The sequence below is a fragment of the Ostrinia furnacalis genome, unplaced genomic scaffold, assembly GCF_004193835.3.
Source record: "Ostrinia furnacalis isolate ACB-3 unplaced genomic scaffold, ASM419383v2 OfSCF2054, whole genome shotgun sequence".
NCBI classification, from domain to species: domain Eukaryota; kingdom Metazoa; phylum Arthropoda; class Insecta; order Lepidoptera; family Crambidae; genus Ostrinia; species Ostrinia furnacalis.
Window position 1 is genome coordinate 1,366,680 of NW_021132293.1, and position 12,421 is coordinate 1,379,100.

At 36.1% G+C, this 12,421-nt stretch overlaps 3 protein-coding genes across 3 annotated transcripts; 2 read left to right on the top strand and 1 right to left on the bottom strand.

Moving 5' to 3' along the window:
- Nucleotides 1-3,991: 3,991 nt before the first annotated feature.
- Nucleotides 3,992-7,759, top strand: Taf5 (TATA-box binding protein associated factor 5). Its single transcript, XM_028306882.1, has 12 exons — nt 3,992-4,182; nt 4,254-4,439; nt 4,554-4,756; nt 4,829-5,028; nt 5,134-5,335; nt 5,450-5,639; nt 5,724-5,799; nt 6,065-6,202; nt 6,462-6,655; nt 6,863-6,976; nt 7,068-7,248; nt 7,469-7,759. The coding sequence occupies exons 1-12, from the start codon at nt 4,120-4,122 to the stop codon at nt 7,675-7,677; spliced, it is 1,956 nt and encodes a 651-aa protein (XP_028162683.1). The 5' UTR covers nt 3,992-4,119; the 3' UTR covers nt 7,678-7,759.
- Nucleotides 7,760-8,057: 298 nt separating this feature from the next.
- Nucleotides 8,058-9,998, bottom strand: IntS10 (integrator complex subunit 10). The gene has a single exon (XM_028306883.1). It carries the CDS (start codon nt 9,840-9,842, stop codon nt 8,106-8,108), a length of 1,737 nt encoding a protein of 578 aa, XP_028162684.1. The 5' UTR covers nt 9,843-9,998; the 3' UTR covers nt 8,058-8,105.
- A 215-nt stretch (nt 9,999-10,213) lies between these two features.
- Nucleotides 10,214-11,564, top strand: Fsn (F-box synaptic protein). The gene is made up of 4 exons (XM_028306885.1): nt 10,214-10,746; nt 10,824-11,097; nt 11,188-11,278; nt 11,442-11,564. Exons 1-4 carry the CDS (start codon nt 10,358-10,360, stop codon nt 11,534-11,536), a joined length of 849 nt encoding a protein of 282 aa, XP_028162686.1. The 5' UTR covers nt 10,214-10,357; the 3' UTR covers nt 11,537-11,564.
- The last annotated feature ends 857 nt before the right edge of the window (nt 11,565-12,421 follow it).

Consider the following 12,421-nt stretch of genomic DNA (forward strand, 5'->3'; position numbering starts at 1 on the left):
TTTCCTGCCCCAACGGCTTCTGGACTGGAACGGATTTGGCATAAATATCAACGGCGAATACATCACCCACCTTCGATTCGCGGACGATATCGTAGTCATGGCTGAGACCTTGGAGGATCTAGGCACAATGCTCGATGGCCTCAGTAGAGCCTCTCAATAGGTGGGCCTCAGAATGAACATGGACAAGACAAAAATCATGTCTAATGTCCGTGTTGCACCCACTCCTCTGAAGGTTGGAGACTCTACACTCGAAGTTGTCGACAATTATGTATACCTGGGACAAACAGTCCAGTTAGGTAGGTCCAACTTCGAGAAAGAGGTCAATCGTCGAATCCAACTCGGATGGGCAGCGTTAGGGAAGCTTCGCCATATACTCATGTCCGAAATACCGCAGTGTCTCAAGACGAAAGTCTTCGAGCAGTGTGTGTTGCCAGTGTTGACATATGGATCCAATTTACCTAATTTCTAGAAAATCATAATTTATGTCACGAAATAAAATTTTGAGCTGTTACATATCGCGTTACACTAGATAATTATAAACACTATTCAGTTGATAATATTTAAACAGTTTAACAAAAACAAAAAGACTAAGAAGTTTTTGAAAAAAACTTGGTTTATCAATTGCGTAAAGCATCAAGTTGATAGAAAACATTGCAAAAAAGTCAAATATATCTAGATAGAACACATAAGTAGAATGTTACTTACTTACCTATTAATTATGTGAGTCTGAACTCTGAGGATATTTTGTGTCTGAGGTTTGTCTTCGAGAGAGATTAGGTGTGATCTGTGTAAGTCCTTAAAGGTGACCTTTTATTATAAAATTACCTATGTATTTCTATTCATACAGATTAATAATGTAAAACACTAACTTGCTTGTTTAAATATCAAGACAGTTTCATGACATAAACAGGAATGTTTAGCGTCCATTTTTCATTTAGGTAGTACTTAGGTAGGTACCCATCTCTTCGTACCCTACTTTTTATTTTCCCCAATTTATTAAACTCTGGATTTTTTTACATCCATGTAGCTTATGAGTTTCAAGTTGATGCAAATGTAACGTGACCATTTATTTTCTGTGCCAGAGCGGGACAACTGAGGAATAGTTCTAAAAAAAACCTGCGGAATTATAAAATAAAACAAAGTTTTGGGAGTTTTACAAGTTTATAGAAGATTGAAATTTGTTTTAGAATATCGTATCTTGTTTTTAGACAACTATGGAGCTCACTGCATGATTTATTTATATTTATTTTCGTAATCAACATAGCTTTCATTACTGCTACACTTAGCTGGGTTTTATCACTCGTCCACATTTTTTTCATTTGAGAAAAAACTCTTTCGACTGGTGCGTTACTTCCTGGCAGACACATATGGAAAAGTTTGTTACATCAAGAGTGTTGGTACGAAAGTGCTGGAATAATTCGAGCCAACGGTTTTCAGTAGAAATATTCTCGGCATTCCAACCAGAGATCTTTTCATCTGTCACAAAGTTAGAAATAAGTGCAAACGCCGCCGCACGATTCGCGCCCGCGCTGTTGTTACATTTAAAAACGATAGTAGCAATCTTAAAGCTAAAGCGGGACGTTTTTGCTCTTGCGGGGGACAGCGGGACAGACAGTCTGAAAGCGGGACAGTCCCGCCCAAAGCGGGACGTATGGTCACGTTATGCAAACGTCAACGCGGTCTAATGCAACACAGTGACTCGTAAAGTAAAACTAAATTAGAATTCAAGCTCGACTCGTCTTAGTCACAAATTAGTGCAAATACAAAAAATGGGTGTCGTTTTTATGGACTTTACCTACCATCAACAACCTCAGCACACAGTGCAAAATAATTATTTTATCTAAAAGACGATCGAAACTAGTTCAATTATGTACTAAACATCAACTAATAAATATTACCTACATAGAGTAATAAAAAACCTATTAATGATTATCAAGATTAAAATTTGGTGTAATTAAACAATTTGAATTTGCCTGTTTTGTTCATTACATAAGTTACTTTAAGGTAGAACATAGGTTCTTAACATTACAATGATTAGTGCTTAAAACCGTCATTTTGTAATCTGATTCCAACAAGCGAAGTAAATAAATCTCTACTAAAACTTTGTTTTTCATTTAGTTTTCTGAATAAAAAGTACTGAAACAATCCATTTTCCATCTGTGTAAACTACTTACTTACTTACTTGTATGTTTGTTATTACACTTTGCAAAAATATTGAAACTTATTGACGCCTACAAGGTAGACAGATGACCCCATAATGTTTTTCAGGAAATTAGAAAAAAAAATCCTTTCAATGAAGGGTTAATTAGTTACTTTAGAGATTATGATTACTGTGCTCTATGGTTTAGAATTTTAGAGGAAGGCTTCTCAACCCCAGACCAAATTATTTTAAGTGGCCCGCGCAAGTATGGTTTGAAAATACGCACTAACCCTTTCGNTGATAGTGATGTGGTGATACCCCACCCCCGCGGCCCCGTGTGCATTTTAGATTCTCTTTGTTCCTAATATTTAGACAATCATTCAATATTATTTTCATAATAATTGATTTTTTATTGCATTTGTCCTGAGAGTAACTGAAATAGGAAATGTAAGTGGCCCGTCGTTAACAACTGAATACTAAATCCACCGAAAAGAAAAGAATCAAACAAAAAAAAACCGGCCAAGTGCGTGTCGGACTCACGCACAAAGGGTTCCGTACCATTGATTTATGAAATTAAAATTATTAAAGATCTCGTTCAAAACAATTTTCGTTGGTAGTTTTTATAGTAATGTACATCATATGTTTTTTTTTTAGATTTGTCATTTTCTTATTTTAGAAGTTAGACCAAAAAAAGTATTTTAGAAACCTCGATATCATTTTTCAAGACCTATCCATAGACAGCACACGTATGTGTTTGACGAAAAAAAAATTTTTGAGTTTCAGTTCTAAGTATGGGGAGCCCCCAATATTTTTTTATTTTTGCATCAAAATCTTAATGCGGTTCACAGAATACATCTAACTACTTACCAAGTTTCAACAGTATAGCTCTTAAAGTTTCGGAAAAAAATGGCTGTGACATACGGACGGACAGACGGACGGACGGACGGACGGACGGACGGACAGACAGACAGACATGACGAATCTATAAGGGTTCCGTTTTTTGCCATTTGTCTACGGAACCCTAAAAATGGAGGCCACACTTGGAACAACAACTTGAGTCAAATACCTACTTATCTCTATCTCGCTCTCTGTGGGCCGACCTCTCTTTTTAGTGTGGACTGTAGTATTGCTATCTCCTTATTTAAATCTCCTAGTAAATTCTTCGAAATAGCCAATTCACTAACCAAATCAGAAGTTAAACAAATAAATAATTAAATATTTGAACTACGATTACCTACCTAGTTAAATTACAAATCACAAATTTGTCGGCCGTTTAGGCTTAATGTGTTGGCGAATCAGGGAATTACAATCCCAATTCCTGGGGAATCGGTACCATGTGGCAACATCGGCCCAATCCGGCCCATCATGGCGGTTAACGCGTGTTTACTATTTTGTTTATTATGCAGATAATTTCGTTTGAGATTTTTTACAGGACATAATCATTGTTTTATCACAAGAAATGGTGCATTTTGTAGTGCGTGGTTGCGGTAGTACGTGGTGTCCTGGAAGTAAGTAAAGATTCCACGCGTAAGTGTTTATTTCGTGATTTCCGACATTGGATCATTGTAAACATTTTTCACATTTTTAACAGTAATTTCTTCCTAAAACGTTTTACCAGTATTTACACTTATCATTTAATGATACCTATGTCAAGAAATAAAGATTTTACATTGAGTTTCATTGACTTTGAGCAAATTTATATTTTTTGTTTATTTAGAAAGAGAGAGTCTGCCCACAGAGAGCGAGATAGTGATACATAGGTTGTGCTTCAAGTAGGTATTCGGAGTGTGGCCTCCATTTTTATCTATAGCTTCATGGACATGACACATGATAGTTTGACATTGACATTTTAAAAAAAATCGATTGATGAAGCCCAAAGAAATTTTGCTGAAGGAAGCCAATCCAAACCGACAAACAAACAATATTAGTTTATATTAAATTAAAGTGCTTTCTTACAATTTGAAGATTCCAACAAAGCCATGGGGGAGAAATCAACTCCCTTGTTAGCTGTATTACAGTTGTTACGGAAATACAATCTTAAGGTATGGTACCCGACTAAACAAAAAAAATCAGTAATTCATAATTTAAAACTGATATAACGTGCTATATTCAGGGAACTGAAGAAATACTCAGGAAAGAAGCAAGCTTAGGAGATGTGGAATACGAAAATTTGGATCTGCCAGAAGTGGAAATTGCTAGTATTTTAACTGCTCATCAAACTGAAAGCGATCCTCATAGTTACGAGTTTGCTTACGACAGTCTCAAGAAGTTTGTGGAGAATTCTCTGGATGTTTTTAAGGTAAATATTAAGTATAATGTTAACAATAAACTAATCATTCCAAAATTAAATTAGTATTGGCAAGTCAATAAAGCAAATATTTTTTATCACTAACTGAAACCTTATGTATTGCAGCATGAATTATCAACGTTGCTATATCCAGTGTTTGTACACATGTACTTGCTTCTCATCATATATGACCACAATGATCATGCTGCAAACTTCTTGGAGAAGTTTGCCCAAGAACAAGAAGATTATTACCAAGATGACTTGAAAAAGCTTTCCATTGTTAAGAACAAAGATCAAGTAAAGGGTAATGAAATTGCAGAAATATACAGGTAAAATATTTTGATGGCAATACATACTGTAGTAATAGTAAGTAGGTGTTACCAAAAACATTCTTTTTTCAGTGCTAACAAATTCACTGTGCAATTGTCACGTGATGCCTCATCTCAATTGAAACGTTACCTGCATGAACAGAAAAATTCTACAGTTATTATAAACATCATAAATAACCACATTCAAATCGAGATTCATGATGGGCCTGGTAGGACTCAAGCTCAAGTACGCGCCACTGCTGGTGCATTACTTGGAGAAGCTGCTAAGAATGGTAACATATTTTTATGTAAAGATTTAAAAAACACATTTGCGCTTTTATGTTGAATGTTTAGTTTTAAATCGATGTGTACATTTCCTTTTATTCTTACATTTTTAGAAAATCGCGCTAAAGTTTTTTATGGACTCTTAAAGGAACCTGACATACACGTACTGCCAGCTCCTGTGGAAGACGAAGAGGAAGCTGAGGAAACCCCGGACAAGCCGAAAAAGAAAAAGGCTAAAAAAGATAACATATTTATCAAAAAACCAAAATCTGATCCAAATGCACCTCCCAATGATAGAATTCCCTTGCCTGAATTGTGAGTTAACAGCAATAAAATATTTCGCTCTCCTTTCCATGTGACAGAATGCTTTTGTAAAAATAAAGTTGCTTAGAGCTAAATGACTGAATATTATTTTATTATAATTTTCAGGAAAGAAACTGATAAACTGGAAAAGGGTAAAGCCCTAAGAGAAGCATCTAAAAGAGTGCAATTGGGCCCTGAAAGTCTCCCTTCTATTTGTTTCTATACCTTGTTGAATAGCGGACACTCTGCGATATCCGCTGACATCTGTGACGATTCAACATTATTGGCTGTGGGGTTTAGTAATTCGACAATAAAGGTACAGTGTGATTTAATAACTGAAGTAATTTACATAAGTAATTACCTTAAAAATATTTTGTTTCCTGTTTTCAATTTTTTTCAGGTGTGGACACTAACGCCAGTAAAACTTCGTGGCATGAAGTCTGCAGAGAAGTTGCAGGATATTGATAGAGAAGCTGGTAAGCTATCATGTTATGTATAAAATAAATCACTCAGTGATAAAGCTTACTACTACGCGCGCAATTTTGATGAAGAACTAGAAGCAAAGACTACTTTCACTCTCGCGCGATTTGTGCGTAGAATTTACCTTCAGTATGCCTAAGATGCATGCCGCGATAAGCGGTTATCACGCCATTTTATCGATTTTGTCCATACATTTTGACGTCGATAAAAGTTGTCACGGCGCGCATCTTAGGCCTACAGGTAACCATTTATTGTTTCCAGGTGACGTCCTTGTAAGAATGATGGAAGAAAGAGACAGAGATACCTGTCGCACTTTGTATGGTCATGCTGGCCCAGTATACAAAGTGGGATTTGATCCATTTAAAACATTGCTTCTATCTTGCTCTGAGGATGCAACTGGTAAGAAACTTGTTTTGTTTTCTCATAAAAACTTGAGCAAAATTGAATAATAAGTACATAGGTAAAGCCTGGTCCGTGAGCACGTAGAATTTTGTCGCCCGCAGTGATTGTGCGAGCGCGACAGCAACATAATAACGCGCGAGCGATAAGGATGGGCAGCTTGGGGTCATTGGACAAAATTCTACGTGCTCACGGACCAGGCTATAGTTCGTATTCTTAAATCAACTTGGCTAAGGATTTAAATATGTTTTTATTCCAGTACGTTTGTGGTCTTTACAATGCTGGACATGCTTAGTGGTGTTCCGCGGCCACCAGTGGCCCGTGTGGGACGTGCGATGGTCCCCGCACGGCCACTACTTCGTGACGAGCGGGCACGACCGCACCGCCCGCCTCTGGGCTACCGACCACCATCAACCTCTCAGGATCTTCTCCGGTCATTTGTCTGATGTTGATGTAAGTATTTATTATTAAATTATGTAATTTTTGAGTGCAAGGAGGCAGCGTTCGACATCAATTTTTTTTTCATTCAGTTTTGAGATGAATATGATTGCACGCAAATTAAGATTATTTATTATTTTGGCTTTTTAGAACAGAATGTTAAATAAAAAATAAAATTAACTCTAATGATATTTTATTGAGTTTGAAATTTTATTGTTACAGTGCGTGCAGTTTCATCCTAACTCGAATTACGTTGCTACTGGTTCCAGTGATAGGACTGTTCGCCTGTGGGATTGTTCCACGGGATTTCAAGTTCGCATTATGACGGGGCATAAAGTAAGCAATAGGAAAAAAGGAATGAATTGTAGAACTACACTTGCATGTACCTTTATTTGTATTAACACTAAGAAATATACTTTTGTTACAGTCAACAATATACTCTATCGCGTTTTCTGTTTGCGGAAGATGGTTAGCGTCTGGTGGAAGTGGGGGCGAACTGATGGTTTGGGATCTATCTACCGGAACCCCAGCTGCATTAATCCCTCCATCCCATACTGGTCCTATTCATGCATTAGCTTTTAGTCGTGATGGAACTATCCTATCCTCTGGTAAGTAAATAAATAAGATTTTATAATTAATTTTACATCTAAGTTTTGTTACAAACAGGGTTCGAAAATATCCTTATGTATATCATAAATATCAGATATTTATGATATATATCGGATTTATGTATACCATAAATATCGGATATTTTCGAACCCTGGTTAACCAACTAATGGAAGCACCTACTTTTCAATACATTATTAGTAAATTTTAATTTTCCTACAGGTGCCTTGGACTGTAACATCAAGCTGTGGGATTTCACTGCTATAACTGAAGAAGTAACTGCCGAGGAAGCAGGAAATAGCAATGGAGTGCAAAAAGAAGAAAAGTTTTTGTTGAGATCATTTGCTACAAAGAATTCTCCCATAAAATGTTTACATTTTACTCGTCGTAATCTGCTGTTAGCTGTAGGAACATATGAAGGAAGTTCTTAACCTCTTACCTACGGGAGGCACTTATAGTTGCCAAGTCAAAAGTCACTTCTCAATACGGGTGGCATCTATTGTTATTTTGGCAAAGCCAATACTAAATCACGGTTTACGACAAAAAAACAATAAAATTGCAAATTAAGTGTAAAATGCGCTTGTAATTATGAAACTACATTAGTTGCAGAATGTAATATTCCAAATTTCAATACCGTAAGTCTTATACTTTTTAAAATATCTTGATGTAAAGTGGAGCAAACAATTTTATAGGTTAAAATACCCCGTATTGAGAGGCGACTTTGGGTTTCCAAGGGCCCGTAGGTAAAGGGTTAATTAGGTACTTAGTTAAGGTTAAATGAATTAAATAATTTAAATAAAAGTTCATCATATTACTTATCAATAATATATTTTATTTCATTATTATAGACAAAGCAGAATTATAAAATTTGCAACAGATATGACCTTTCTGATGTTATAAACTGTATCATCAAATTCAGTATTGATTCATTGCTTCGTGCCACTTGTGCTTTCATTGCTTGTTTAAAATCTTCTTTTACTCCTTTATCTGCACCACGGGTGCCTATCCTTCTCTGTCCCAAATGTTGTTGAGAATTTGGTAAAATGTCCAAGGCAATGTTATTACCTTGTTCATTCCACATAAAACTGAGTTCTTCTAAAATATCTATATGAATTATATATGCAGAAAATAAATGGTAATGAAATACTCCTTTTTGCCGAATGGTATCCAGTATATGCATAAATATTGCCTCTTCTTGTGGCCAACCCAACTGCATTAACACAAGCATATGTCCATATGATAAATCAGAGCTGTTACTAGTATTAAATAGTATTCTTATGAGCAATGTGCAAAAGTAGTGCATCACAGCCACTCTGGTAACAGGCAAGAAATGAAGATGTCTGTGTTTACCACCAACAATCAACTCTGTTTCCAACACTCCTTCTATATTTGGAAGTTGTGGTAAAGCTAGCAATATGTTTTCAATACATGCAGTATAATTTTTTTGAAAGTAATTTATAGAAACCCTGATAATACAAGCTTTCAGATTAGCAACTGACAGTGGTGGAATAGCTTCCTCATATCTCCCTCTGTACAAAGCCAGCTCTTCAACAAAACCCTCTGACCATGGTTTCACTTGCAACTGATTAGCTAACTTTGTGAATTCTCGAGATATAACTTCATTGCTGTGCAATAACTCCCAACAATTTGCAGCTGCTTGAAACTGCTGAGCTGATATACCAGTAACTTCAATTTCACCTTTTCTTCTTTTAGAAGGTGGAGCATCAGGATCTGATAATGATTCAATTAAAATGTGATTTCCTTTTATAGATCGCTGTTCATACAATGACCTCAAGAAAAAAGTAACACCACAGTATAACAGTTGACGGCAATCTTCACAATTTCTTAAAAGCATGAGCTTTTGAAAATATGTTTCTTTATTCAAACTATTGTTATAATTGATAAGATATGGGTCCCACCCCAATTGTCTTGCTAGTAAATCCAAAACACCATAAAGTCTCTGCCATGGATCAGAAATATCATGTTCTGCTTCATCATTAACATAAGAGTTATAGAAATCTATAGCTTTTATAAGTAATCTCTGAAGTAACCTTGGTGATTCTAAAGAACTTAGTAATGGTAATGTTTCAACTACTAGCAAACGAGCATATCTATTATCATAAAAGAATTTATCTGTGTTTATAAGAGTTTTAACTAAACTGTCAACCCCTAACTGGGGAAATTTTTTGAGGAGCAGAACTAATAATCTGCAATGCTCCATTGTATCATCACTATTTTCAACGCTAGTTTTCAGAATGGTTAACTGTATATCTGGGCAGATATTATCAAACATTTGACTCAAAAAACTTGTCTCTGATGACCTTAATGCATTTGCAATAGCGGAAATTTCTGGCAGTAAATCGGAGAGGTTTTGTCTTGACATTATTAAGGACGAAAAGCAATCTGCAGCCTCTTGAACATTGCCAGACTGTTTCTCCATTTGATAGGCTTCAAATTGGATCTTAAAGTTTGAGGGAAATAACGTTTTTGCCGTTAGCATCCATGCTTTAGCACTGTATAGATTATTTTTCTGGGCTTCTTTGGCTCGGAGTATAATGTAATCTTCATCACTAATGGGTCCTTCTATCCCTGGCATTTTGTAAGAGGTAAATGTTGGTTACCGTGAGTGAAGCGCGCGCTACTTGAAGTAACAATAAAATAATAAAAGCGTGTTAAATAACTAAGGTAAATTTTACGATTAAACACAGAGCGGCAGCATTTGACAGTATTGAATTGACAGATGGTTCCGCTAAGGTGTGACATCGATACAGTATACAGTGAAACGGAACGCAGTCCTGTCGACTAAGACCATAAACTTTATAAGGTCTTTGATGCGGGCTAGTGCTTCGACTTGTACAATTTACCGCCAAGTTTTCCGCATAGTGTACTTGCGCCCATAGCATCCATATTAATATCTGTGGGCATAAAAAAAAACCAACTGTCAGTGTCAGTAGTACCACCACCAAAAAATCAAAAATCTGTCGTGTTCGTGTGGTTTCGTGGTTTGGGTTTGGGCTGTGTTTTAGAACTTTGATGAAATTATCGTCAATTTATTGTTGATATACAAATTTAATTGCATGGTTCTACTGTGGTACATTAATTGTGTTGCAAATGAGGGAAAAAGGATGTAAACGACTATTTTCAGTTGATGAAAGGGCTGAAATGTATCTCAATAAATTTAAAGATCTGAATGTGTATGACGATTACAGTATTGAAATACCTGATCATGTATTGGAGAGTATATTTTCATATTTGAATCTTAAAGACCTTCGAAACTGTTCTTTAGTATGTAAGAACTGGTATAAAATCCTAAGTGATGAAAATAATGATGTATGGAGACACCACTGTGTTAAAAGATTGGCAGAAGAAGTGTTAAAATCAGACCTACTTTCAACAGTGACCACCTATAAGTCCAAGTTGCGAGCATTTTATCACGCTTGGAATCCCCATGACTGTTCACGAAATATTTATGTTAAACCCAATGGCTTCACATTACATAGGTAAAGAAGATACAGCCCTAAATTTATAAAATTAATTATCAGATTTATAAATTTACTAACAAAATATTGTTCTACAGAAATCCTGTAGCACAGAGTACAGATGCATGCAGAGGAAAAATTGGATTTCGTCAAGGACGCCATGCTTGGGAAGTTATTTGGGATGGGCCTTTAGGTACAGTGGCTGTAGTAGGTGTGTCTACTAAAGAAGCACCCCTGCAATGCCAAGGATATGTGGGGCTCCTTGGCTCAGATGAACAGAGCTGGGGATGGAATTTGGTTGATAATCATCTGTTACACAATGGAGATACCCAAGGGCACTATCCCTTACTAAATAACTGCCCAAAATATCAAGTGAGCAGTCACAATATGTTTTACCTAAGTGTTTCAGTTTTTCATATTATTTTCTATAAACAATAAGCATTTCCAACTTTTTCTTTACAGATGGGGGAAAGAATAAGAGTAATACTAGATTGCGAAGATAATACTTTATCGTTTGAAAGAAATTATGAATTTTTAGGAGTTGCATTCAGAGGTAAAAATAATTTTATTTTCAGGCATGTTGCATGTGACTAAAATGTTTGAAATTCCTAACAATGTAAGCTACTTATCTTTAAATGGCTTGTAAGTAGGTATGGTAAAAAAAAGGAAACTTAAAATGTAGGTCACTAAATTTGGGAATTTTATTACTGTTCTAGGCCTTCCCAACAAGAAACTATACCCAACAGTGTCTGCAGTTTATGGAAACACAGAGGTGTCTATGGTATATCTAGGCCCACCGATGGATGGCTGATAGTTAATTACTTTCATAGTAAAAAGTATAATTCTAGTCCAAACATAATAATAATGTGATATGTAATTATTTAATAACACCAATGCCTTTTTATTGCGATAAAGCCTGTTACATGACAGATTTTTTTATAATTTTGTTATTGTACTATTTTTAAAAGAGTTATGTTATTGAAAGCAGTAAATTAATGTATTCTGGTTAAAATCACTTTAATATTATTTTATCATGAACACAATTAAAACAATAATTATATAAAATAATTAATCCTCTTCTTATTATTACCAGCAGGTATTTTATTAAGTCTGATTATATTTTTCATACCTACTTAAACATGATTTTGGAATGCAATTAAGTACGTCAACTAAGTACGAACGTACTTCACACACTAGTTCGAGGCACCGTACTCGCTGGCGAGTACGATGTCCTGCCTTCCATTTCGGACGGTTCTTCTCCCCCGGTTCCGAGATCCCCTTCAAATACCCACGGTTCCGAGATTACCGGGACGCCCTAAGGTCGCGCCCGTTGTCCCCTCGAACGAGCCCACTAGTGAAACCGCCGTAGGCTGGAAACCAAATGAAAAGCCTGGAATTAAGCCCCACACTGCCTCGTTGGCACCTTTCGAAGTCGAAGTTGGCACCACACACGCTGACGATCGCCAAACAACTTAATCGAGTACCTTCTGTTCTCGGCCACTCTGCCCCGTGAGGCTACAAAAGCTCCTCAAGCTAAAAGCACGGAGCGGGTCGCTTAAAAAAATTGCGGAGCTTTTCTGTGAAGCACCTATGACTACACATACAAGTACCATGCTCTTTTGCCAAATAAAAAACTCGATAGTTTATAATAAATACTTTTATTAACTAAAACCTGACTAAAACATGTCTTCTTCTT

Coding starts and splice junctions, on each gene's coding strand:
- IntS10 (XM_028306883.1), bottom strand. CDS start 9,842: ATGCCAGGGATAGAAGGACCCATTAGTGATGAAGATTACATTATACTC.
- Fsn (XM_028306885.1), top strand. CDS start 10,358: ATGAGGGAAAAAGGATGTAAACGACTATTTTCAGTTGATGAAAGGGCT. Junction 10,747..10,823: donor AATGGCTTCACATTACATAG/GTAAAGAAGATA, acceptor ATTGTTCTACAG/AAATCCTGTAGCACAGAGTA. Junction 11,279..11,441: donor TTTAGGAGTTGCATTCAGAG/GTAAAAATAATT, acceptor TTACTGTTCTAG/GCCTTCCCAACAAGAAACTA.
- Taf5 (XM_028306882.1), top strand. CDS start 4,120: ATGGGGGAGAAATCAACTCCCTTGTTAGCTGTATTACAGTTGTTACGG. Junction 5,336..5,449: donor AGAATTCCCTTGCCTGAATT/GTGAGTTAACAG, acceptor TATAATTTTCAG/GAAAGAAACTGATAAACTGG. Junction 5,640..5,723: donor TTAGTAATTCGACAATAAAG/GTACAGTGTGAT, acceptor AATTTTTTTCAG/GTGTGGACACTAACGCCAGT.